Here is a 26,143-nt window from a genome sequence, read left to right as displayed (position 1 = left end):
CCGTTTTTAAGCCAGATGTCTCATTTGCGTTTAAGAGATGGGATATATGCTTTAGAAGGATCTCCGTGTCTTCTACATTCAGCTCAGAAAAGCATGGACTCAATGATATGCCACATTTCTCTCAGCCAATGGGAAAGAAAGATTTCAAACAAAAACATTGCTATATAACCACAATTATGATACATTCATAAACTTGCAATTTTAATCATACTTCACATGAGTAATCAAAACATTGTTCCTCCATAAATCTGAGTATTCAAGTCTGAGTATGAAAGATTTTTTTGAACAAATGAAGTTATAATTAATGTTTTTCGCTCTTTATTAGGTTAACACTTTATCATACAACAAAACAATTAAACAATAATGAGCACCTTGTGACCAACACTGACTTGTTAGTATTACTAGAAATGGTGGAGAACTAGCCACCATAAAAAAGAAGAATGTACTGAAGCAAATTTTAAGACAGAAAAAGGTCTCTTGGCAGTTTGGACGAAATCTGCCCAAGATATGAAGTCAAGGCCAAAGCATGACACAGGATGGTCTGTGATCTACAAGTGCACAGAGCCTGGAAAATAGCACCTATTCACTAGAAACGGGTACCAGTACTGGTACCATGTGTAAATTGAACTGAACTTAAACTATTGTACAAACTTAAACACCGAAACAACATTAGAATAAGTGCTCCGAATTAAATTTAAACTCAACCATCTTACCCTGTTTTCACATCCCCGAAATTTCCACACATTTAAATACGGTGTTGTTTATACAGATATCAGACACACGTCTTGAGGCTCTTAAGTGAACTCTATGTAGGATGGATATAAAGAAAAAAGACTACTAATTAAAAATAAAAAAAGTGCAGAAGTCAACAAATGTATTAAACACTCCAAAGCCACAATTTAGCACTATTGTACAAATAAGTGCATTTTATCATGTAAACTTGTAAATAAAGCAGCAAAATGGAATATAATCAAAGAAAACATGGACAAAATGTTGCTCAATGTGTGAAAAAGCAACAACCTGTAGTGGGCAGTCTGTCTCTTTGCACCTGAATTTCACGATCTGAAGACGTGCACGGCCCGAACCACGTACTGTCGGCAGATGGGACACTCGTTCATACGTTTCCCGCATTTGCTGCACGTGACCATGTGGCCGCACTCCAGCAGCACGCAGTCAATGGGGGAATCCATGCAGATCTTACACATGTTCTCCTCCTGGCCGCTGGGTTCGGCAGGATCAGCTGGAAGAACGGTGAGAGATTCAATATGTAAAAATAGTATTATCCCACACAAATTCAGGAATGGTATTTTGGATTTAGCATTTTGGGAGTAACTGCCATGGTATCCATAAAACATACCTGCTTCTGTTTTTGTATTTGACACTGAAAGTAAAAAAAAAGATGTCAATTTCAGTAGAGTTTGATGAAAAATAAAAAATAGACTATGATGCTTTAAGTTACACTATCCTTCTGAAATCATTCTAATATGCAGATTTGATGCCCAAGAAACATTTCTTATTATTATCATTGTTGAAATTGTGATTGAGCTGCTTCATATTTTTGTGGCAAGTATGCTAAGTATTTTCAGGATTCCTAAATGAATAGAAAGTTCAAAAGAACAGCATTTATTTGAAATAGAAATCTTTTGTAAACATTATAAATGTCACTTTTGATCAATTTAATTCATCCTTGCTGAATAAAAGTAATCTTACTGACCCCAAACTTCTGAATGGTAGTGTAACTATATTATAAACTGATGTTTTTTAGTTGCATTTATTACAAATTTATTCCAATCTTATTTCATAGAAGAATATTTATGATATATTGAAAAAAAGTTCAAAAGAACAGCATTTATTTGAAATAGAAATCTTTTGTAAACATTATAAATGTCACTTTTTATCAATTTAATGCATCCTTGCTGAATAAAAGTAATATCTTTAAAATATATATATATATATATATATATATATATTATATATTTGAAAAAAAAGCATTAACATTAACCAATAATATTTTTGTAAAACATTTTAATGCATTTTTGAATACCATTATAAATTAAATAAAACAAAACTCTTAATAATCAAAACAATCTGTTGGTTGCCACCACCATTATAGTTTCAGGGCGATCATACAGAAAAACATACCCAGGTTATGAAGGTCTTTCTGATCATTAAAGAGGAGGGTGACCTTCTCCATTAGTTCCCATTTCTCACAGCAGCCCTGATAGTTCACAAAGTTGCGTGCCAGAATCTCTTTCAGTTGCCGCACGCTGAGGCCTTCGATGTCCTCCACCCGGCTCAGGTCAGACAGAGAGGCTCTTCTGCTGTGCACCAGCGTCTCCTCGCTGTCTGTTGACTAAGAACATATTCACACAGCAACAGAATACTGTTGTCAGTCCTTAAAACAGTTATATTCACACACAGTTCAGTTATTTGTGGGAGTGACAACAACCACATTCAATCAATGAACTTAGGACTCGCAACCGCTTTTTTTAGGGAAAAAGTGCTGTGTGAACAGAACCGGACTGGACAACTAGTTGTTTATCACGTCTCTAGGATGTGCACTGAATAAATAAAATACATTTAAATAAATAAATATTTAAATAAATAAAAATTAATAAAAATGAAATTTAAATAAATAAAAATGATAATAATAAAAAAAACAAATAACTTAAATATAGAAAAACGAAATTTAAATAAAGAAAAACGAAAATGTGAACAGGTAAAAAGGATAATACATTTGTTTCTATTATTCTATTTTCCACAATGTCAAAGCAACGCAGCTTAACCCAAAATACAAGCTCATGCACTTCTGTCCATACAAACTCCGCTGCGTTATACTCCCATTGCAGGAACACTTTTAGTAGTCCAAGAAGCAAATACATTTATTAAGTAGCTATAATGAAGTTATATGTATTATATTATATATGTTGTATTATATTCCACCAGATTTTATAGTGTAAAACATATTCAAGCACGAATGAGAGCCGTTTCGAGTGGAATGCGGCAAAAAATAAATAAATAAAAAAATAAACCGAATATTCGAATGTCATATTTTCAAATCGAATACCAACCCACCGAACGAATATTCGAATATTCGGGTCCAGTCCTAATTTACTGTGTGTTGCGGGTTGTAATTTTGGTAACGAAAAACACTGTCACTGTATTGCTCCCATCAATTTTGTGTTTTTCACACGACTCAAATGCTCCGCTCTCCACCCAGATCTAAGCTACTGTTGGTTAATGAAGATTTGACGAATGAACACGCGTCTCGTTTGGACTCTTGTCGTGTCAAAAGTGATAAGACAGTTTTATATCACTTTGAGTCCAATCGATATTCGAGTCCCGTAGCACATTCATAATGCAGACAGTATTCGAGGTACTGTTTTGAAATAAATGTGGTTGTCAATCCCACAGATAAAACATGATTGCATCACGATGAGAGGCTACTAATACATTGAGAAATGCAGTGATGACATAACGGAAATAGTTGTTCACATACCTCTTCCTCATCATCTTCATCATCTTCCTCACCCTCTTCTCCATCTCCTTCTTCTTCTTCCTCCTCCTCCTCTTCATCCTCCTCCTCCTCCTCCTCCGTGAGGGGTTCAGATTCTGCAAGTGGATGGGAAGGCAGAGGAGGCACAGGCGGCTGTGAGTGGGATTGGGCGCTTCCGCTGCCTCTGGGAGTCTGTTGAGCCAGCACCAGCTCCACCAGCTCCTCCTTCTCTCGGCACATCTGCGTGGGGGTTTGGTGCAGGTGGAGATAGTCACGGAGGTCCTTCACCTTCAGCCTCATCAACTCTGCCCGCTCAAAGAAGGTGCAGTGGAGCCGCTGACAGGTGTGGCACAGCCGCGGCCGGAGATCCACCTGCACCGAGCAGCGGCTGCAAAAGTTGTTCTTGCAGTCCACGCAGACATGCTAAGAAATGCAAAACACATAATATGTACATAATCTAAACAGATTTAAGCATTTTTGCTGATTTCAATCCAAAGATATCAGTGAGAGCACACAGATTTTTATGCTTTAACGGCAGAATTTGAGTAGACTTAACCTGATTTACCGTTCTTGAGGAGTCAAACTGGCCTCGGCAGGCCTTGCACAAGTGTTCGGGTGGTGCTGGTAGGGGGCTGGTGCCCGAGTTTGTGTAGGCCTGGTGCCACGAGCTGCCGTTTTCTTCCACGGTGGCGGTGATGTCCACACAGAGCAAGCTATAACATGAGTTCTGCACAACTCATCCTGCACATACAACACAGGAATGGAAAATATAGACGTGAATAGGTAACTTATCAGTCAAATTGTTTGTGTTTGCTATTATTTAATATTTACCTACAGCAAATGTGGCTATATGATGAAGGACTAAGGGAAGTGATCCTATCAAACTCAACCCAACATATACAGTAAACTATCAAACTCAACCCAACATAGAAACTTAAATAAAAAAAAAAAACACTTCAATATTGATTAGCCAGCCTAACTAATAAAATACCTGCAGATTAAACTAAACAAATATAAATTACAGTAATAGTATCTAAACATTTTCAGCATCCAAGAGCAAAGTAAACATTTCTTCTTCATATTATATAGTCTGCGAATGTAACCTGGCTGGGCATTTTTAAAAGGGTTATCAGTCAGTATTAATTATATACCATTAAATGTTTTATTAACATTTTTTTTTTCATTTTAATTTATCCATTTAACACTTATTTCAGTTTTATTTAAATTACTGAAACCAATTTGTAATCGTTGTAATAGTGCTAACGGCTTTGCTAATTTGAAAGTGAACTATAGTGAGTGTATGTTTCACATTGGCTTATTAAGGTAATTTAACAAAATCAAGTATGATTTAAAAAAAAAGAAAGAAAGAAAGTAAAAAGGGCAGGTCACTTTGGCCCTGCTCGTTGTCCAAGTCATGGTAAAGTACAACAATACGGAGATTTCTCTATTAAACATTATTGTGTTGCAGTAACTATGACATTTGCAGAGGTATGCAAGAACCTAAAGAGCTGCCTACCAAGACAACTTTACCGGAATAGGCGCTTATAATGCCCAAAAATGCTGTCTAGGTAGGCAGCTCACTGGGGTTTGAGACACAGCCATAGACAGTATATTGCAGAATATAATTAAGGTAACTGAATGCGTTTGAAATCTTACCCAAAATATCCGTTGCAAAGTCCTTTTACAGCCATAATATATGTGTTTAATCGGGAACGCATTAAGATAAAATACTATAGGAAAAACGCTCTGTAGAGAAATATAGGTGAAATCGCTCTGCAGTTCTCTCGACTAACGCAAAGAAGCATGACGTCAGAACGTGTAATCACGCGAGAAAATCCGGAGCCTGTCTGAGTGAGGGGGGGTTACTCCCGTGTTGCCATGTTTGGTAATTTTTATAAACTTTTTAAGAATGCTCTTCAAATAACAAACAGCATTATCATTGTTAAAAACACCACAGTAAATCCAAGAAGTATACATTGAAATAAATTATATATTAATTTAACAAATATAGCCTAAATAAAAACAAAATAATTACATACAAATAATAAATTAAACTTAGGCCTGATGACTTTCATTAATATACATTATTATACATTAATTTACGAAGTTGCCAAAAAACGGAAATATGTTTTATGAACTACTACATTCTACAATGAATCTCGATTGTAGAGCCTTCCACAATGTAATTTTGTCAGACCAGGGTGTTTATTTTACTAGCGAGATTTGGCAACACAGTTGTTTTTTCCCCCTTGCTAATGTACCAGTGATCTATACTGCCATCAACTGGGCTCATACTACAATGTTAGACAAAATTTATATTTATAAAATATATTTATAAAATAAAAACAGACAATGGCGTGGATAAATATATAGTAATAGTGTATAATATATTATATTATATTATATTATATGAGTAATAATAAATAATATAGAAAACACATCAGTATCACAAACACATCATCTCATCAGTAACAAGATATTATAATCATTAGTTACATTCAAAATCTATCTATCTATCTATCTATCTATCTATCTATCTATCTATCTATCTATCTATCTATCTATCTATCTATCTATCTATCTATCTATCTATCTATCTATCTATCTATAATCTTATATAAATACATATTATATACACTGTTTTGGGAAGTCATGAAATGGGATGATTTAGTGACTCGCTCATAACACTATTTCAGTAAAAATATATTCTGCAGACCCTTTGAGTGAAAAGGAGTGGCAAAGTGTTTCAGTGATGATAAAAATCAGCAGGTGTAAACACTACTTGCTCTATCAAACTCCTTTTACGTAATATCTGATTTTGAAATTGTTGTATTAATTGGTGAATAAGGTTATTTAAAAAATATTTAAAATTGGACCATTAATACAATTTGTTTTGTATTTAAAAAAGTCTTTATTGTAATTTGTGATTAATGTAATGCATCCTTGCATTCAATTAATTTTGATATTGTACTTGATATATTGCTTACTTTGTTTTTGTTGCATGACAATCAAATTGTAGAAAACATGTGAAAAAGAGATGAGCTGTAGTGGCTGATATTGTCAACGAGCTGTAGTAGCTGGTATTGTCAGCTTTATATTTTGCTGATATTTTTTGGTCAAATTAAAAATTAATGGATAATTTTATCATTTTTGTTTTTATTCTAATCCTGTTTTTTATTCTAATCCTCTTTCAGAAGAAGAAGAATGCACTCCCTGAAACCTTACCTTTTTTTCTACACCAGAAGAGTGCGCTGTTTACCAAACGTCGAGTAGCCTAGAAGGTCCGGAGATCCATAGCTGTTTACTGACCAAACAACCTCTAGACTAATCCAGAGAGGTCAGTGGATCAGAGGTGAATCCCTCCTCAGTCATGGCTCTCCAGCAGAGCTGCTGGTTTGAACTAGCTCGTTAATCAGGTTACCTCCAAATCCTATTTGAGGCGACTGTTGGGTGTAACAAGTGGATTGTGTCCGACACATACGTTACTGTGTGCTTAAGGGGAGTAAGAGTGGGCAGTTTTAGCAACAACCAAAATATTATAAACAGGGCTGCCCAACTCTCACGCATTCAGCGTGAGACTCACGCAATTGAGGAAATTCTCACGCTCTCACGCCACAATCCTAATTTCTCACGCTGCTATGTCAAGCCTGAAAGATGAGTTTATCTATTAGGTCTATCTGTCGAGGCACTCGAGATCGACTAGTTCTAAGGCCTACCGCAAATTAGGTAAAATATCCGCGGTTGGAGAAGTCTCACGCCAAGCTACACTGATAAGTTGGCAGCTCTGATATTATAAATGTAAGCCATTTGTGGACTAGCGAAACCATTTATTTGCCCTTTTGACCTGAAACCAAACTATCATCATGATTAATATCGACAATAGTCCTACAAGTATCGGTTTCTTAAATTATTTAAAGGGGCACTCATGCTTTTGTTCATGTTCCATTGACTGTTATTGCAGTCGCCTACTTGAATTGACAAGCTGAATTTATTCACTAAGTGGAGATAAGATGAAAAACGGGAATTATGTGATAATGTGAGACATTTTCTGCTGGTCATGTGACCTTGGCTGCATATGGCAGCTCCCATGAGGTGACCCTTCCATGTCAATAAATAAATAAAATTAAAAAATAATTTGGGGTTATTAGCCTGCTGATATCTGGAGCCTTCATTTCATGGGAGTGTACATGACTTTGTAAACCATTGTTTATTTTTTTATGTGTAAAAATCCCTGAGTGCTTCTTCAAATTATCCTTTTATGTTTTGCATTTATATATAAGAAATGTCAAATCTATTTTAGAAAACAATGAATTCATTTTAAAATAAAGACAACATACTGAATTTAAGAAGTGAGTTTTATTAATCACAAACATACTGTTCAAGAATTCACAGAGGATTTGTACCGGTCCCAAACCAATGGCCAATGGGACATTACATGAATTCAGTGAATGAAATATGTTTCATTTAAAATTCCAGCTGTCTCCAAAACAACCACAAACTCCATGGAAACTTAAAAAAAAAAGCTCAGCCTCCAAAAAAATCTTTCTCAAGAGTTACAATCAAAATTAAAAAAAAGAAAGATCTGAGAGCAGAATAATACTGGAATTGTAGAAAATGCTCTTTTGGCAGTCAGTATTTGGTACAGCTCGCCCTGCTTTTTTCCCCAAACCCACAAAATACCTTATTTTCTGTTCCCCTCACAGTAGCCTACTCCATATACAGGGAATATAGTACTGAATTGGGCTGTGACTCAAAATGTACCTAGCTTTCTAACTTTCTATATCAAACCAATTATAAATCATTTGTGTCTAGTGAAACTATAAAACTCCGATTCCATCTGCTGAAATAACACTAGTGCTCTGTCCTCCTGAAACATTATTTCAATCTACATTTAGGCACTAATACATAATAGAATAGCTAAAAAGAAAGAAAAAAAGAATTCCCCAAAATCAATTCACAACAACAGGTCTATTTACAAAAAATAAAAAAGATCAGATATGTGAGATATTACCAGATATCAAATATACCAAAAGAGTGGGTGAGCGCAGAACATTATCATTCCTCTCAAACACCTGATCTTTTCGAAATATTGACCTGATTTAAGAGTGATGTGAGAAGTGAATTAGAAAAAATTGTTCTGCATATTCCAATTAACTGCTACAGCATGTAGTGATTGAAAACTGCATTATTGTCACTGTCTACACATGAAGGCACTTAAGAGGAATGATTTATGATTCTTTTCAGAGGTTGAATATTTCTGAGCACGTGGCAGGTTTTACTCATAACATATTGACAAAAGCATTCAGTTTCAGCTGATTGTACTCTTCAAAATCAAAATTATGTGTGAATAGTCCAAATATATCCATAATCATTGCTACGGAAGAAAAGTTAAGTTTACATGGTTCCAGGCTTTTTGTTTTAATAACGTATTTAATAAGGCAGATCCCCTCTCTACCATGACCAATTTTTTCATGGAAAGAGTGTCATATTTGCCTCATTCAACGTTTAGTAAAACCAAAAACTTCTTATGCACAGTGTAGCTCACAGTGGATCTATATACAACCAGTTAGTCAACATACAAACCCTGTTATGTTAAAAAGTAACATTGAGAGCATTTCTCACTCACATAAGAAGAAAAAGAAAAAAAAAAATCACAGAGAGAGAAGAAGAAGAAACAATAATAAAAAAATAATAAAACCTAGACCGTATTTTCACTATATACAAAATAAACAGCTAGCATAGAAGGACACTTAAAATCAAGAATACGCAGCACTGGTCTTTCAAAATATTCTCCAGCTTTTTTGCTGGTGTTTTTCCAAAGATACTCACTGTCTAAGACTATCTACAAACATGAACATGGAACGTCCTTTCACTATTAACAAGAAACCCCAGCAGAATAGTATAAGCACATAAGACCTTTGATTGAAGCCGCTGTCGTTGGATATGCCGTTGAAAGGATTTGAAACATCCACAACGTCAAGTGGTCTGGTACATTATTTGCATGTCCAATTGCTAAAACCAAAGATGTGAAGTGGGTGGGAATGGTTTCTCTCACCCTCAAATTAGTCCAAAAAAAAAAAAAAAAAAACTTGCTTCTATGTTAGTATTTTACAAAATATTTAAAAAAGTAAAACAATTTTTACTATAGGCATTTTAAAATATATTCCATCAAAAATAGTCTGACAAATTTAGCTAGTACAAAACAAATGTTTTTTTTTTTATAGTTTTTTTTTTGTTTTTCAAAATTACAGTTAAAACGTTTTCTTGCTGTATATTGGGTTCTGGCAAAATTTTAGTCAGCTGTAAAAAGGGGTTGTAAAAGTTGAATTAAAGAAACAATAAATATCTAGTGTCTTTAAACAGTGATCAGACATGATTATTTGTCACCTTTGGCAAATACAAATTGTGTCGTTGCAGACGTGCCAAAAAGCAAGGCACGTGCCATGGCAGCTCCGACATCGGTGTCCACATTTGGGGGATTTGTGTCTGCGAGGTATAATAGTGCCAATAACTTTAAATGTAATTCTTCCATCATCCGTCCGTCTTCCTCCACTCAGATGACAAATGAGGATTTGTGTCGGAAATCCCCCTGAAAGACAGGAGATTGAGTTAAGGAGGTTTAACTGATTCTTTGAATTTTCTCAGAATTTCTTAAGCTCTTGGAAGCCTTAAAGGGATCCTCCACTTTAAGACTCCCAGAGTTAAACAGTTGAGTTTTACCGTTTTCGAATCCATTCAGCCGATTTTCTGATATTTAGAAGAATATCAGTAACCAGACAGTTTCTGGTCTCATTGACTTCCATAGTAGGAAAAAAATATACTATGGAAGTCAATGAGACCAGAAACTGTCTGGTTACTGATATTCTTCTAAATATCAGAAAATCGGCTGAATGGATCAGAAAACGGTAAAACTCAACTGGTTAACTCTGGGGGAGTGGTAAATGAGCCTATTTCCAAAAAAAAGTGGATTATCCCTTTAATAAGTAAATAAAAATCTCTTGATTTCCACCTACCTCATCTTCTGTTCTGACATAGTCCACTCCATCTCCTTTTGCTGGAGTTTTGTAACTAAGAAAACAAAACATTAAGCAGTCAGTCACCACTATATCACATTAGTATTTATTAAAGGGGTCATCAACTGGCTTTTTAAATTGTTTTATATTGTTGTCTGAGATCAATTTATGACATTCGCTTGGTTTTTACATTAAAAAACATCCAAATGAATAAGTAATAAGCTATTTTCTACCCTAGTTTTGAGCTTGGCTCGGTTTTTATGGGCGTCTCGCATTGAAGACTTGGAAGTATACGCCCACTGCTGTGAGTGGATAACAGTTTTGCATATTATAATGAGTTTCACTCTCAAGCCGGTTTGTCATCACGAGGTAGGAATCTATGTTATTTAGCTATGCGTGTAATGCGAGAATCGGTGGGCGGGGCTAAACCGGCCGTGTTGAAGTAGGCGTCGATCTTCTTCTGCGGGGTGGTGTTTTATCCTCTTTGACGTCATAGTTCCCCGAGTCGTTTGCTGAGCCTCGTGTCAATAAAAGCTTTTATTGGACTAACAAGGACGTTTTCAGTTCTGAAACTTACAGGATATTCTTATAATATTATGATCACCTCTTAGATGTCAAAAGCGCAAGGAAAATTTTATTTCTCAGTTCATCACCCCTTTAAAACGACATGTATTTCCTATTTCTGAACAAGCTAAATGTGATGTTAAGGATAAGCTGGGAACATTCAGGAGTTTCTTTGGTGACGAAATGGGTAAAAGCTATGAAACGGTGAGTCAAAACTGCTCTGGGACTGAGTGTGACTCAGACGGAAGTCACTGTCAAAGTCATGCGCTTACTTGTTTCCCGTCTGCTTCTGGCTGGTGAAGTAGCCTCGTTTATAGGCACAGAAGATGCCCACTGTTATACACAGAAGGACGGTCACCACAACCACTACACCCAGGATAATTCCAGCAATGTTGATATCATCTAGAAAAAAAGGCAAAGTGTGAGATCATGGATTTGAGGGGTGTCCTGTCCCATGTGAAAAGGTAATATAAATACGTACAAACTTCCATCAACTGCGGTCCACATTCAGAGAACCCAGCCTCATTCTTGGCTCTACAGTAGTACTCTGCCGCATCCTCCTTCCTGACCGCACTGAATTTCTGAAGAGCATAAATTAGTCATTTAAGTTGACAAATCATTTCCCATAATGACCTACAGTGGTGTTCAAAAGGTTAAGGTCAGTAAGATATATATATATATATATATATATATATACATATTTATTTATTTATTTTTTAAAGAAATGTCTTCTTTTATTCTGCAATAACACATTGAATTGATCAAAAGTGAGCTTTCTATTAAACAAAGAATCCTGGGGAAAAGAATTAAGCACCAAAAGAATTTCCTGAGCACCAAATCATGATTTCTGAGGGATCACGTTACACCGAAGCCTGGAGTAATGATGCTGAAAATCCAGCTTTGCCATCACAGGAATTACATTGATATTATATTCAAATTGGAAATAGTTATAGGTTTTTAAATTGTAATAACATTTCACAATATTACTGTTTACGGTATTTTTACAGTAAAATTTTTACGGTATTGTTATGGTATTTTTAATCAAATAAATGCAGGCTTGGTGAGCATAAGAGACTTCAGTACATTAGTTAGCATGAACTAATAATGAACGGCACTTATACAGCATTTATTAATCTTTGTTAATGTTAATTTCAACATTTACATGATTAAAATCTTGTTGAAATAAGTGAATGCACTGAACTAACATGAAAAGCTGTATTTTTTATTAACTAACGTTAAAAAAGATGAACAAAATTACAGTAACAAATGTATTGTTCATGGTTAGATCATGTCAGTTAATACATTAACTATTGATAACAAATGATAACTTAGTGTAAAGTGTTGCAGAGACTTTTTTAAAACATAAATAAATCTGACCAGCCCTAAACGTTTGAGCTGTATATAGGGTGTTTCTAAGCAGCAGTGTTGTCAACAAAATACTGAAGGATTAATAAAGTTTTTTTAATTGTGCATTATAGCAATAATTACACGTTTTATTTAAAATGCACTGTTGAAAAAAAAAAACTGCATCGCAGGATAGAAAATATCCTAAATGGTGTAAATATTTGGTTTCAATCAACTCTTGCATCAATTTAAATGTAAAATTAGGAACCTAAAATTAGGAACCAAAAATGGATTAAGCTGAATAAATATGACATGATGAAATGTAAACAAAAACTTAAGGATCCTTTAATCAAAAAAAAAAAACCTAGATTAAAACAAAAAAATCTGTGTGTAACCTGGAAGCTAGAGCCAGACCGATATTTCGGCAGGCCGATATTATCGACAGGTATTTTTTTATTTTCTAAAATATCGGTATCGGCAGTTATAATGGCTGATAAATGAATATTTCTAAAAAATAAAATAAAAACGGACGAATCACGCTTCAACCATGTCATGAGTATTGTCAAAAAGTGCTGGTAAAGGGATAAGCAAGCTGACATTGTAATTATAAGGTAGCTTATAACTATAAGGCAATGTAGGGACTAATTATTATTTTATTTCATATTATCATATTATTTTAGTTAAAACTCATAAATAACTACAAATAACTAATGTTAGGGAAATCTGTTAATATTTTGTTGCGCCTTTCTGAAATCGGTATCGGCCTTCAAAATCCTTTATCGGTCGGGCTCTACTGGAAGCATCTTTCTAATTGTGGCGCGATGTTATAAAAAGTAAGACAGAGGTGTCAAACGAGGTTCTGGCAGATCTTTAAGGACCCAGTCGGGCCTTCAGACTTTGCCTCCTTAGGGGGAAGAGGCTGTGCTCCAGCGCCGGTCAAACTTTAAAAAAGTGGTGTGAAGGTTGTCGAGGGCACCAAGTACAAATGGTGGAGAATGGCACTCTGGAATGTGCAAATGAGGGCAGCAGATTCCCCTCATGGCTGAGCCCATCACACATCAACTGGCTCCCCAAAAATATCCCTACCTACGCCTACCCCATCGCCTCTTTTTCCGAACTCACCAGAGTGCCCATCTCTCCGTTCAGGGTGTAAGTGGAGTTGAAGAACTTTGGGCTGCTCTTGGGGTCTTCTGGGATTTCCTCTTTGTTACGGAACCACTGGTACTGGGACTTCGGGTAGCCCTCGCCCTCCACACAATGCAGTTCTGCTGGTTTGCCCACCGGGACGGACTTGGGTACGGAACATCTGGGCACGACGGGCTTCACTGCATGGCACACAAGAGAATCATCTTAACGTAATTGCGCAGACAATAGCATCCTCACACACATGCACCATAGAGACTCTGGCTGCAAGCATCCTGGGTAACTGAACATGCTGCTCTTTCCCCTTTTAGATCCCTGATTAAACGCAGATGCAGTTTCAGAGGTTTCCTCATATAGCCCCGGACACGCCCTGTAGGGTTTGAGCAAGCATCCTCAAATGTGCGCCAAGGGTGGGCCGCTCCATCTCATGTTACATCGTAGCAGTTGGGAAGTACTAACAATCTACAACAGATTCAAAATTCCTCTAAAAAAACATTGCAGCACAGGGCACAGTACTGTGGGGTTGTCAATAATCAATAGATCGAGTGGGACCGCTCACCTCTTACAACGAGTGTTATCAAAACCTCGTCGAAGGATTTTTCGTCACTGGGGGCGGTGACTTCACAGCGGTATTTAGCAGTGTCGGATCTTGTTGCGTTGAGAATGACTAAGGTTGCAGGTTCTCGAATTTTCGCTCTCTTTTCCAGGTCACCTGGAGAAAATGAAAACGAGAGAAGGAACACAGTTGGTTGAAATAGGTGGACTGAAAGCTGTTCCCTTACATGCAATGTGATGTAACTTATACTCCAAGCCCAAATGCTAACTAAACACTGATGTAATGTGAGGAAATGCGTTTCAGTTCATTGACATTGGTTGATGTATTAGGTTTCATGAGTTTTTAACATTTACAGTAACATTTGTTACAATAGCTAACTTGAACTTAAATGAACAATTCCTTTACAGCATTTATTAATCTAGCTTTATGTTAATTTGTAATAATAATAATAATACAATATAAATAATGTATAATAGAACCACTTCATATTCTAAACCAGTTAATGTTTAGAATATTTTACCATATGTTAATTTATATGATTAAATTATTTGTTTAATTAAAATGCTGTATTGTTCATGGTTTGTTCAAGTAAGCTGTTATTGTTAACTGTTTTATAAAATGATTTTCTTTTTTACAACATTAATCTGTGTGAATGTTTATGTATAAATATAATTGTTTATTGTTCATTCATAATTAGTACTTTATATTTCATTGAAATACAATGTTACATATAATGACACACTTATGTTTAAAAATTTGGGGAGCATTATTTTTATTTATTTTATTTTTTTTAAGAAATTAATGCATTTATTCTGCAAGCACACTGTAAAAAATATTGTTGGTTTAACTTAAAGAAATATTTAAGTTCATTGAAATGGAAAATTTGAGTTAATACAATGAAGGAGATTGATTTAATCATCAGAAACTCAAAATATTATGTTATCTGAACTACATAAATAAGTTGATTTGACAAAAGAAAAAATGTTGTGATTACAAATCAGAGATTAAATTGATCATTGACATTAAGGACATTTATTATAAGGACATATATGATTTCTAAATCCATAACAAAATTTATCACAGTTTCCACAAAAATATTAACTGTTTTCAACTTTGATAATAATAAATGTTTCTTATTGTTTCTTAATTCTTAATGTCTCGGCGCTGAAGAAACAATTCTTTTTCTTTCCTTTTCTTTAGCCAGGTAAGAGGGTTGAATTTAATTAGAATTGTTTTCTTTTGTTTCTTTCTTTATTTTGGCGTCACTTTAGTCCCTTTTTCCTTAAGGGTAAATTGTTGCTTACTTTCTTTTATTTTATTTATTACTTATTTTTGTTTTCTCATAATATAAATTGTTTATATTTTTGGAGGCTGTTAGCTTCCTTACTGTTCCTAATTTACTTTATTATTCATTTGGTATTCCTTATATTTTGTATAATAAATATTATTATTTTCATTGGCAGTTTGGTTTCGCTTATTATTTCTTGACACACACTACCATTTCCACAGTTTTACAAGGTTTTCTTTAATGTTGCTCCTCTAGCCCCTAGATTAGTTTAGAGGGGTCGTAACAAGCAGCAAATCAGCATATTAGAATGATTTCTGAATGATCATGTGACATTAAAGAACAGAGTAATGATGCTAAAAATGCTATAAAAAAAAAATCCCAATCACAGGAATAAACTAGGAGAAGATTATTTTAAATTGTAATCATATTTCACAATATTGCTCTTTTTCTGTTTTAATTTGATCAAATAAATCCATAAAAACCCAACCCCAAATATTTGAACGGTAGCATATGTAGAATTAACAGATATGTTTACTTTTATATTGCATTAGCTAACCTTACAGTAAAATGTTATGCATCAATGTGTTGTATGGCACAGTGTTCAGAAGAGTGCATAGTTTACCTGCTATTTGCTTTTCAAAATATACATAACTGGGCTCTCCATTCTTAATCTTCTTCCATTCTATTCTGGGATTAGAAGTGGTGATCGACTCTATCATGCAGGACAGCTCGATTGCTATATGGGAAGACAAAACGAGAGAGCATGTGAGCAGTTCAAATGCTGAGTTTAATGTCAGAATCCGCAGCTTAAGAGACTAAATTACTCGGCCTTACACTCAAACTCATTGACCCATGGGTTTTCATTCGTCGTCTTGAGGATGACTGCCAAGGTGCTGATGTAGCCTGCAACGAGAAGATGAAGATAAACATCAGTTTCATGTTGAATTAACAACTTGAACATCGGCCATCGACATTTCAGGGGTGTCCTTGCGACCTGAACCACATGCGATATTGGTAACGCTCAACTCTTTTAAAGATTCATGAAACTCAATTAACAGTCGTCCCCCTCCACCCTGACAGCACACATTCTTCGCATCCCTGTGAGCTGTGAACGGATATGTTACCAGCCATTTTTAGTTTCACTCTCACAACAAACATCACTGATGTAAAATTGTCCCAACACAGATAACTGTGGAGGCTGACTGGCAGTCTCCACTCTGTGTTATGAATAACAGCTGACTGCTTTAAAGTGAAGGCCAAAGGGGCTCACTAAGTTCACATAGTCACTAATAAACATGTTAAATCAAAAAGGTCGACTTTGAAGTCCGTACTATTTTTAGAAGTGCGCGTCTCTTCGTTTTTGTCCCACATCAAGAAAATGTGGTGTTTAAATGGCTTTCTTCTACAGAGGAAGAAAAACATTTGCTCTAGTTGCATAGAACACAACCTAACCTCAACACTTTCTCTACCACTTTAAAAGGTTACAGGTTAACTCCCTATGAAAAGCTGGTTGGTTAAAAGCATTGGGTTCACCATGGATAAGCGATTGAATATATAAAAAAAACACTGTATGGCTGTGGTAATTTTGTGATTTATTTATTTATTTTTTCCTAATAGAGCATATATTCAGGGCACTGAAATTTTAATTGCCATCAATTGCTAGGGATAATTTTTATGAATCTTTGATGATTGTATTTTGGGCCAAGGCTCTTGAGAATTCATCCATCTAACACAGAACAAGGCTAGTAATACAACAGACGTGGCTGCAAATCTGAGAGAGAAACTGCATCAACGTGTTGCGGTTTAAATATGAGAAGGACAGTACAGCTAAAATTGTTACTGTAAGAAATATTGGTGTTGGTTAAAAAAATATCCCAACTTATTAACAGCCTCTTTTTGTTCCCGAATACCAATATTAATTTACACAACTTAACTGTTGTGAATATGCATTTTTGTTAACTCTTTGTCATGTTAGCAACCAGGGAGTCAATAGAATGATGTCATTTTTAACAAATCTAATGGTGCGTTCTATTATTTATCCGTCTCGGAGATCCGAATCGGAAGACAGACGTTGCCTAGCAACACGCCCCCTTTCCTCGGATTTCTCCTCTCGGAAGTCGGACAACCGTGAGGACACCGAGAAAGAATTCCGTGTGACTTGGAAGTATGAATTGTTTTCATTGATTTTGAACCGCTTTGGTATTTTAAATGACGAATATAATCACTCGTATTACTGCGTCCCCTGTAGGTATGGGAATCGGTTGTTGTGAGTGCAATTGCTAACGTTGCTAGCATTGCTAACAGAAGATTAACAGAAGATTTTTTTTTTTTAGGTAAGTGCCTGGTACTCAACCAGTGCTACCATTACAACAGCTTTCCGGGTGGCATCCATTTTTTTCTCCGACTCGGACACGCAAAACATATAGAACGCTTGAAGTGTGGACGTGACGTCATATCCGAGGTCCGAGTCGGTTCGTTGGCTATAATAGAACGCACCATAAAATCTCTGTAACGATTCTCGGTTCATTTAGAATCGGACTACGTGAGGGAGTAAGTTGTCAACTAAGTAATGGCTTTGGATGATTTACGAGTGAGCAAGTTGAATCTTTTTGACTAAATCATTCAAAAGAATCATTTGATCACAAATCGGGACCTCGCTACTCACACTGTGCAGAAAACACTCTCTAGCAGGATACAGTGTTATTGTTACCCTTACTATAAAAGTATTATTCATATTTTAAATGGTTTTATTTGTATATTTTGTTTTCATTTGAACTTTTAGTAATTGTAGAATGTACTTTTTTATGTTCTTTTTAATTGTTTCTGTTTAGATCCAATTTATTTCATATCAGATTCAGTGTTATATTTATTTATATTTTATTACATTTAATTGAGTTATTTTGTATTTTAATGAATACTTTATATTTGATTATGGAACATTTTTATTAGTTTCAGGTAACAATAACCACACTGGAGGATCTGGTGAAACAACACAAAGCTTCCCTGATTCAATTTTGGAATAATGTTCACACATTTTTTGTCATAGTCATTCTCACAGAGCCTTCCAAGCACAAAAGAGCTGAAGTAGTGCTATTTATCTGTGCATACATCAGTATGAGGTGTCAACAAACTTCATATTATAAAAATGCCTTTTACAATTTAATTTCATAGTCAGATCATTTAGGCATGATTAAATTGGTGTAAATAATACTTAATGTAGAACATTTAGGAAGAGGTGCCGATCAATGCAATGACATGGGAAAGGTTGCAGGATGTTCACCCCCACCCAAAAAAAAAAAAAAAAAACCCACAAACAAACACATCCACAGGTCTACATCCTCTTTTAAGATCACATTAAGCCAGATGGACACAAAGGCCATTGTCCACTCTGTATGTGACTAGACGTCCAGGAAACGGAGATGTCTCTCGTCTCCTTTTCCCTGCCACATCCTGTCCTCTCATGTCATCAAATAGGAGGCTGGTGCTCAGCAGCACTACCAAAAGCATAGCTTGTGTTAGTAATGTTTGCCTCCGTACACCTCACCCGATGATGTAGGGTCTGTCCTGTCGGGTGAAGTGTCTGTGGTTTGATGCCATTTGAGGGATAATTGAGCCCTTAAACAAGGCAGGTGCTCTATGACCTATATCCTGACCTCTCTCTTCCTGTTAGGAGAGCACAGCTGGATGAGATTTGACAATCCTAGCCGAGCTTTAATCTCCCACTTCTTGCTTTAGAGGCATAACTGTTGGTTCTCTTCAGTAATCTTAGTGTAATGCCTGGGTAAAATCCTGGGCATTACAGAATTGAATAATATAATAGAGAAACAAAAAGAGAGATAGAGAGAGCTTTGTATTTCCATATCAACATAAAGCATTTGTGTGATGTAATACTCAATCAACAGAATTTGTGGCGTAACGTTGGTTACCACAATCATTGTTTCAATAGGAAAGCCACAAGACATAAACAATATGCAAGTTAACATTATTTGAACTCAGGTTTTAAGTTATATTCATATTAAACGTTGTCACCATGACCATGTAACTAACTCCTTAAACCCTAAAAAGACTGCAAAATAGTGATTTAAAAACCACTTTACACAGGACAACTTTTAAACAGAAAAAAATGAAGATGCACTGCATTTATTTGATTAAAAATACAGTAAAAACAGTTAAATCATTATTAAATATTATTAAATCACAGAAATCATTATCAATAATGCTGGAATGATTGTTCGATGAACAAAGTTTAAAAGATGCAGTATTTGTTTGAAATTGATTTTTTTGTAACATTATAAATGTCTTTACTGTCACTTTTGCTCAATTTAATTAATTCTTGCTGAATAAAAGTATTACTACTTCAAGAAAAATATCCCGACCCAAAACTTTTGAATGATATAAGCAAGGCCGTAACCAGGGTTTGAAAATTAGTGAGGTCCGGGGTGTTGTGTAAAGAATTGTGCTATAATAATGGATAGACCACTGGACCCACATTCCCCCATGGACATTAAGCTGTGACCCTTTTCTTAAAGGATGTAGAAAAGGGTCACAAAGGCCATATGTATATACAGGGGTTAAATTTGGATTTAATTATGTGGGGTAGTCTCTCACTAGGGCCATTCATTGCATAAATAAACCATTAAATGGCACTCTCTGGAGAGTTTTGAGCAAAGAAATATTGAAGCAAGTCTTATATTTCTGTAATTCACACAGATCAAACACAAATATGCTGGCTGAATAGATTGCTAGTTGAGAAACACTGTTTTTATGATGACTTTGTGAAAGGTTAACTAAACAGCATGAGCCATCCTCCTGCTGGCCAGTAAGTTTTTGGCAAATTTCATTCTGTAACATAGCCTACAGATCTGTATTATGCTATTGTTTTTGATAGTGTCATACATTTCTTACAGATAATCACGATGATCATTGCGTTTGTCTAACCGAACGTGGTAGCTTTACGCAATTACAGTTTGTCTATAATCCCGACAGTAAAATGTTGCCAGATATTGCTACGAAAAACATTCAAAACAAAAGAAAAACGAAATAAGCTCAAAGCTTGTGTTTTGGAAATAAGATAAATATATCACTAACCCTAACATGCAACTTTCCAATTTAATAACTTCCTAAAGTGCCACATTAAATCAGAAAAACAGGTCCAGGAGACTACTGCCACCTTTCCATTAGGTGGATCTGGCAACACGGGATCTGGCACCTGCGCCCTCTCAAGCCCTGTTCACTGCGCTAGCTTCTCGCAGCAACATGAATAGCAAACACTCATATGAGGTAGTTTCATCATGGCTAATTAATCATTCAGAGAGCTTGACATTTTATTTTTTAATGTAAAAAAAATGGCCGCGACCTCATAGCTGGCTATGGTCATTCATTAGTGTAAGTACTTGTAAAATTATAAGCTTCACATTACTGCTCTTACATCAGCCCCATTTACTTCTAAGTGTCTCACCTTAAACTCGATATTTGCCTCTCAAAAGTTTTTGAAAACGAGGAACAAATCCCAACTTACGGTTTGAGATAATCAGCATCACGCTGTCTACTACAACTTGTATTTAAAACTGCACGAATGGGCCACCTTGGAAATGAACTCAGAAAAGTGCACGACGGTGAGGTCGCCCTATTCGAGGAGGCCATTTTCTAATCCTGTCTTCAACACCTAACTCAGCATGACGGCTTATGGAGAAACATTACACCACAGAGAAATGAGTTATACAGCCAGAATCATGGGGCTGTTTGGACAGCCTCCACAGTGCAGCGTTTAAAACCCCACCACACCCTGCATCGTGATCTGCGACCACTGTGCAGAAGAGTCCAAACACATTCTGCTCCGACGCAGCCAGTCAGAGAGCATTCAATGCATTCGGTTCACTCAGCAATGCATGAAGTGGATAATATTCCTTGTTATTTTTAAACTGCAGCATTGATTCATTTCGCTAGGGGGGAGGAGGCTGGGAGGCTGTTCACTGGCTGAGAAAGAGATGCCCACAGTGCCAATTATTACACATCCCGGGTCTACTTCAGTGGGATTGGATTGGATGTGTCCCATAGCTCCCTATAAGCTGATCGTATCCAACTGGAATAGATTCTGAAGCTCAGAGTGATTTCACATCATAGACGGTCACACTCGGGCTCTGCCCCCGCAGCTTTAAAACGGTCTGAATATTTGTAGCCCTGAACAATTCATGATGTGCAAGAGGTCAGAAATCTCCTCCTCACATGGAGAACTGTACTGCAATATTCCCAGTGCGACTTTGCTGAGGAGTGTATTTCGTACACTACACCCTTCGAGCCTGTACGAACACTTGTGTAGACTCACAAGGGCAAAAGTGTTGAATTTCTCACCCATTGAGAAATAACAAAAGGACACCACGTGAAGTGTTTTAAATTCACATTTTGTCTCATGGGCATTTTGGCATCTGTTTTCGTTTGATGCGCCGACGGGAGGAATACAAGCTCTCTTGTGAAATCTAGTGGGCTAACTACCGCCTATATAGACAGCTGCCTTCTAAGGGAGCATCCTAAGCTCACAGTGAGTGATGTGGAACACTTTAATTAGGCTAAAACTTGATTTTTAAAACAGTTATTATAATAATTAACACTTATATTCATCATTAACATTTCTCTCGCTTTGTTTGCGATTTTTGATTTTGTTTTTCACTGAGCCTGTTGCAGTGCATTATGGGGGGGGCATCTTTTTATAAAAGGAAACAAATGATGCTCAAATCAAGGTATCTTTTTAGAAGGATAATTAAGTTAGTAATTAAGCAAATATGAATTATTTATCACAAAAATATGCCACAACTGCCACATCAGGGGATCTGAAATAATAATAATAATATCTAACTACTAAAATGTTGGACATTTTCTTTTTAATATAATTTTTTATATTTTTAATGCAAATAAAATTTTATATATTTTGCAAACTCACAGTTTTCCTCAATATACAGCTAATAAACACAGTTATGGATAAATTGGTCTTAAATAAAAAGTTCAAAAGTTTTTTATAAACAAAGATGTTACTAGCAAAGAAACACCCGCCACGTTTCCATCCAACCAAAAATATGAATGCCATTACTAATGGATGAATTCCAATATTCTAATATGGATTAAAAAAAAAAAACATCACATGGAAAATCCCATGTAAAAATGCATTTCTTTTGAGTTTCAGGCTTCTCGTGAAACTAGTACTTGGCATGGCTGTGTTAAACCCCCCTCTACAAATAATCTCCGCGTAGCACATCCCACCTGCTACAGGGAAAGTAGCTTATAGCTGACCTCTCAGAACTCACAAAAACAACGGAATCAACAAAAGTGTAGAGGTTTAAGCTTTGAGTCAGTAATGGTGGTGTTTTTACAGCTGTGGACGGCTCTTACTCTCTTGACGTGGCCCGAATGGATGATCTCAACGGTCTCAGTTTTATCTCCTCTAAACATACTTACACATTTAGGTCTGCCATAGGTTTATTTGCATCAGTGTTACAAGTCAGATAGGTTCAACAAAGACTCTTTTGCATAAGCACAGAAGATTACAAAGAGAAAATACTTGTTTTAGAGGTTTAAAGTCAAATACGCATTCGCTTACAGTCTAAAAAGTCCCAAGTGGCTGGAGAAATGAAAAAAAAAATGACCTTTTGTTCTGCCCTCAGACTCATCCGATCTCAATTGAAGATGTCTAATAATGAAAGCTGAGGGGAAGGTACCTCAGGGAGCTAGACACACAGTCATTATATTGGCTGTATTTGTTTTGTTCATTTACATCTAACCCTCACATTGGATACATCTGTATGCTCTGATTCTTATTCAGTTGAGGAAAATGATTCTGTTATGTAACATATTCCCAAAGTCCCATTACTCTAAATGTTGTGAACTGCTAGATGAATAGATTTCTATCATAGAAGAAATATGTTTTTTTTCTTGTTCCACCAAGACTAAAAATAGTAACATTCAGCAAAGATAAGGCAATCTGCACAACGAAAATACCTCTGATATTCCTTCAGCTGCTGAGCAAATGTCACTAGGCGTCACTTCAAAGTGCCAGTGTAGAACAAGCAGGCATTCCTCCTGAAGTGTACCTCGAACTAAAACACAACACTGACTTGCAATGGTCGACAATATTAGGAGGAATGTTCACTTTCTTTGTGACTAGAGCCCGACCGATAAAGCATTTTGAAGGCCGATACCGATACAAATATTTTTTGGTTTTAAAATTCGATATTCCGACATATCGGCCGATATATTTTTTTTTAAACGCGCAACAAAACATTAACAGATTTCCCCAACATAGTTATTTGTAGTTATTTATGAGTTTTAACTAAAATAATATGATAAAGCATTTTAAAAAGAAACTTGTTTCTTTTATTGTCACAACAGAACAGAGGAACATCAAAATATATTAAAGTTCTGATAAATAAAATAATAATTAGTCCCTACATTGCCTTATAAGCTACCTTATAATTATTACAATGTCAGGTTGGCTAGTCTATGATGAGCCATAATTTAGCAATAGATGACGTCATACTGCAAATTGTAAAACATACATTTTCAATTTAACAGGCCAAGGAGAGATGATTGAAGCGTGTTTCGTCCGTTTTTATTTTATTTTTGAAATATATTTATCGGCCATTATAACTGCCGATACCGATAGTTTGGAAAATGTCTAATATCGGCCGACCGATAAATCGTTCTGGCTCTATTTGTGACCCAGCTGGCATTCGACTGACATTAAACGTTTAAATGTTGTTGAACTAATGTCAGTTTTTGAAAAAACATTAATTCAAGGTTGAACACCAAATAGTTGAAGTGGTGTTGTTAACTCACTATGGATTCAGCAATGAAATATCAAAAAAATTTTGAGTTGTATGTCAAATCAACATTATTTGTATGCTACAACCTCAAAATTCAACGGTTATCCAACACTGGTACCTGCGTTGATTAAACAGTGATTCAACGTTAAAATGCCTGCTGGGGAAGACGTGCTTTTTAAAATCTACAGCTATAGGACGCATTCCTGTGTTCAAAAACAAGCAGACAAGAAAAGGGATGAAACAAAATGCAGGGAAGAGGCAGATTTTTAAAAGTTTGACAGAGCGTCTCAAAAACGCTCAGAAAACAGCCAGTGTTAGACCGCATGCAACAGCTAAAGACGTCTGTACATTTTTCCTATATGTGATATATCCTCAAAATAAGCAAATATATTGTATATATACACTGATATGTTATCCTTTATTATACTATATTACACTATATATGAAGAGTTCAGATGCAAAAGCCTCTAAATGCCATTTGAAATTTTCTACTTTAATGATGATTTTTGTCAAGCTTGTATATTTAAGTTCAGTAATTTCACTTAAACAACAATTAATAGGTAATTATCATTGCCATTTAAGTGAAATCACTGAACTTAAATATACAAGCTTGACAAAAATCATCATTAAAGAAGAAAATTTCAAATGGCATTTAGAGGCTTTTGCATCTGAACTCTTCATATAATATTAATAATAATTCAATTACACAAATACATAAAAATTAACATTTTAATTTTAAACTTAAAGATGGAGAGCATCCTGTAGCATTTTATTTATGATCCAGGTAAACTAGACAAGGTTGCACAGGATCACACACAACAGGGTTCACTTCCATTATTCCAAATTCAGTCCACATTTAGCCAGAGGCTCTGCTCTTTGCATTTGTAATTTTTGCATTCACATGTGGATGTTAGGCTCTCTTAGAGGTATTTGAGGGCTAGACTCGAGCCGAGCTCTGCTCTGATCTAGCCAGGTCAAAGACTAAGCTTGAGTTGAGCCAGTGAGAGAGGGGCAGCGGTGTCACAGAATGCCTGAGTACATGTCACTTTGCGTCAGCATTAGTTACTGCAGGAGGCCCCTTTTTCTTTTGTCCTCCAGCCGACTGGAGTTCACGGGACCGGTGGGCTCAGCGAGTATGCGTATCTACCATTCCACATCTCTGTCCTGTATCCCTTTACGCCCTTTCTGCATAGAGACAGGTTTCAAATGAGGTGAGATTTCCACAGTCAGCTGTGATTTATATGGAATATGAAGATAGCTGATTGTGGCTTTATTTGATTGCATTTGGAAATACTATGTTTTGGCACCGAAAAGTATCATTTTACAGATATAACATATTAGGAGTACTTTTCACCCCGCATTCCAGTCACATGAAATAACTGGGCTTGATTAGATCGCCTTCTCTTTTTTTCCCAATAAAAATGGACCTCTTGTTTAGTGTCACACATCACATGGTTGAAGTCCACATGAACGCCAATCGAAACCTTTGTTTTGTGACACAGTTTCAGGCAGTGGGAATGAATGAATACTAAATTAATCGGGACAGGGCCTGGTGGCTATGCAGTAGAACAAAAACATTCAGATAGCAATAGTACAAAGGCGGATTACTTTTTAGTACCCCAAGTTCTGTTAACTGAATTGCATGTTTTATCTAATATAAAAGTGTTATGCATATGAAAGTATGTATAAAATAAATGGAAATAATATTCAAAAATACATTTTTTTTTAAAAAAAAAATAAATGTGTTATTTATTAATAAATGTTAATAGCAACAACAAAAAAATACATTTAAAAATAAAAAAAAAGCAATAGACTGGCCATCTGACCATGTAATTTCCCTGCCTATGGTTCAAGATGCTGGGACAGGCTCCAGTATCCCTGCAACCCCATATGACAAGCGGTTTGGAAAGTTTTTAAGGCTTATTT

General features: G+C 35.8%; 2 protein-coding genes across 2 annotated transcripts in view; both read right to left on the bottom strand.

Annotated features, from left to right (window-relative positions):
• Positions 1 to 317: 317 nt before the first annotated feature.
• On the bottom strand, positions 318 to 5,309 carry LOC120490364 (E3 ubiquitin-protein ligase rififylin). The gene is made up of 6 exons (XM_039687843.2): positions 5,153 to 5,309; positions 4,062 to 4,237; positions 3,500 to 3,919; positions 2,143 to 2,353; positions 1,358 to 1,381; positions 318 to 1,240 (listed from the first exon to the last, which is right to left on the bottom strand). Exons 3-6 carry the CDS (start codon positions 3,794 to 3,796, stop codon positions 1,056 to 1,058), a joined length of 717 nt encoding a protein of 238 aa, XP_039543777.2. The 5' UTR covers positions 3,797 to 3,919; positions 4,062 to 4,237; positions 5,153 to 5,309; the 3' UTR covers positions 318 to 1,055.
• Positions 5,310 to 9,914: 4,605 nt separating this feature from the next.
• jam3b (junctional adhesion molecule 3b) overlaps positions 9,915 to 26,143 on the bottom strand; it is a 34,410-nt gene continuing 18,181 nt past the window's right edge. Inside the window, exons 2-9 of the mRNA XM_039687247.2 lie at positions 16,239 to 16,307; positions 16,027 to 16,140; positions 14,120 to 14,272; positions 13,540 to 13,742; positions 11,555 to 11,654; positions 11,346 to 11,475; positions 10,510 to 10,564; positions 9,915 to 10,085 (exon numbers count right to left, since the gene is read on the bottom strand). Coding sequence (XP_039543181.2) covers positions 10,050 to 10,085; positions 10,510 to 10,564; positions 11,346 to 11,475; positions 11,555 to 11,654; positions 13,540 to 13,742; positions 14,120 to 14,272; positions 16,027 to 16,140; positions 16,239 to 16,307 — 860 coding nt within the window. The 3' untranslated portion in view covers positions 9,915 to 10,049. The remainder of the gene's footprint in view (positions 10,086 to 10,509; positions 10,565 to 11,345; positions 11,476 to 11,554; positions 11,655 to 13,539; positions 13,743 to 14,119; positions 14,273 to 16,026; positions 16,141 to 16,238; positions 16,308 to 26,143) is intronic.

Source organism: Pimephales promelas, chromosome 19, assembly GCF_988280905.1.
Source record: "Pimephales promelas chromosome 19, fPimPro1.hap1.1, whole genome shotgun sequence".
Classification (NCBI taxonomy): domain Eukaryota; kingdom Metazoa; phylum Chordata; class Actinopteri; order Cypriniformes; family Leuciscidae; genus Pimephales; species Pimephales promelas.
This window is presented reverse-complemented; position numbering and strand designations above follow the sequence as displayed.

Coding starts and splice junctions, on each gene's coding strand:
- LOC120490364 (XM_039687843.2), bottom strand. CDS start 3,796: ATGAGGCTGAAGGTGAAGGACCTCCGTGACTATCTCCACCTGCACCAA. Junction 1,382..2,142: donor GAAAGACCTTCATAACCTGG/GTATGTTTTTCT, acceptor TTTTACTTTCAG/TGTCAAATACAAAAACAGAA. Junction 1,241..1,357: donor AAATACAAAAACAGAAGCAG/GTATGTTTTATG, acceptor CCGTTCTTCCAG/CTGATCCTGCCGAACCCAGC.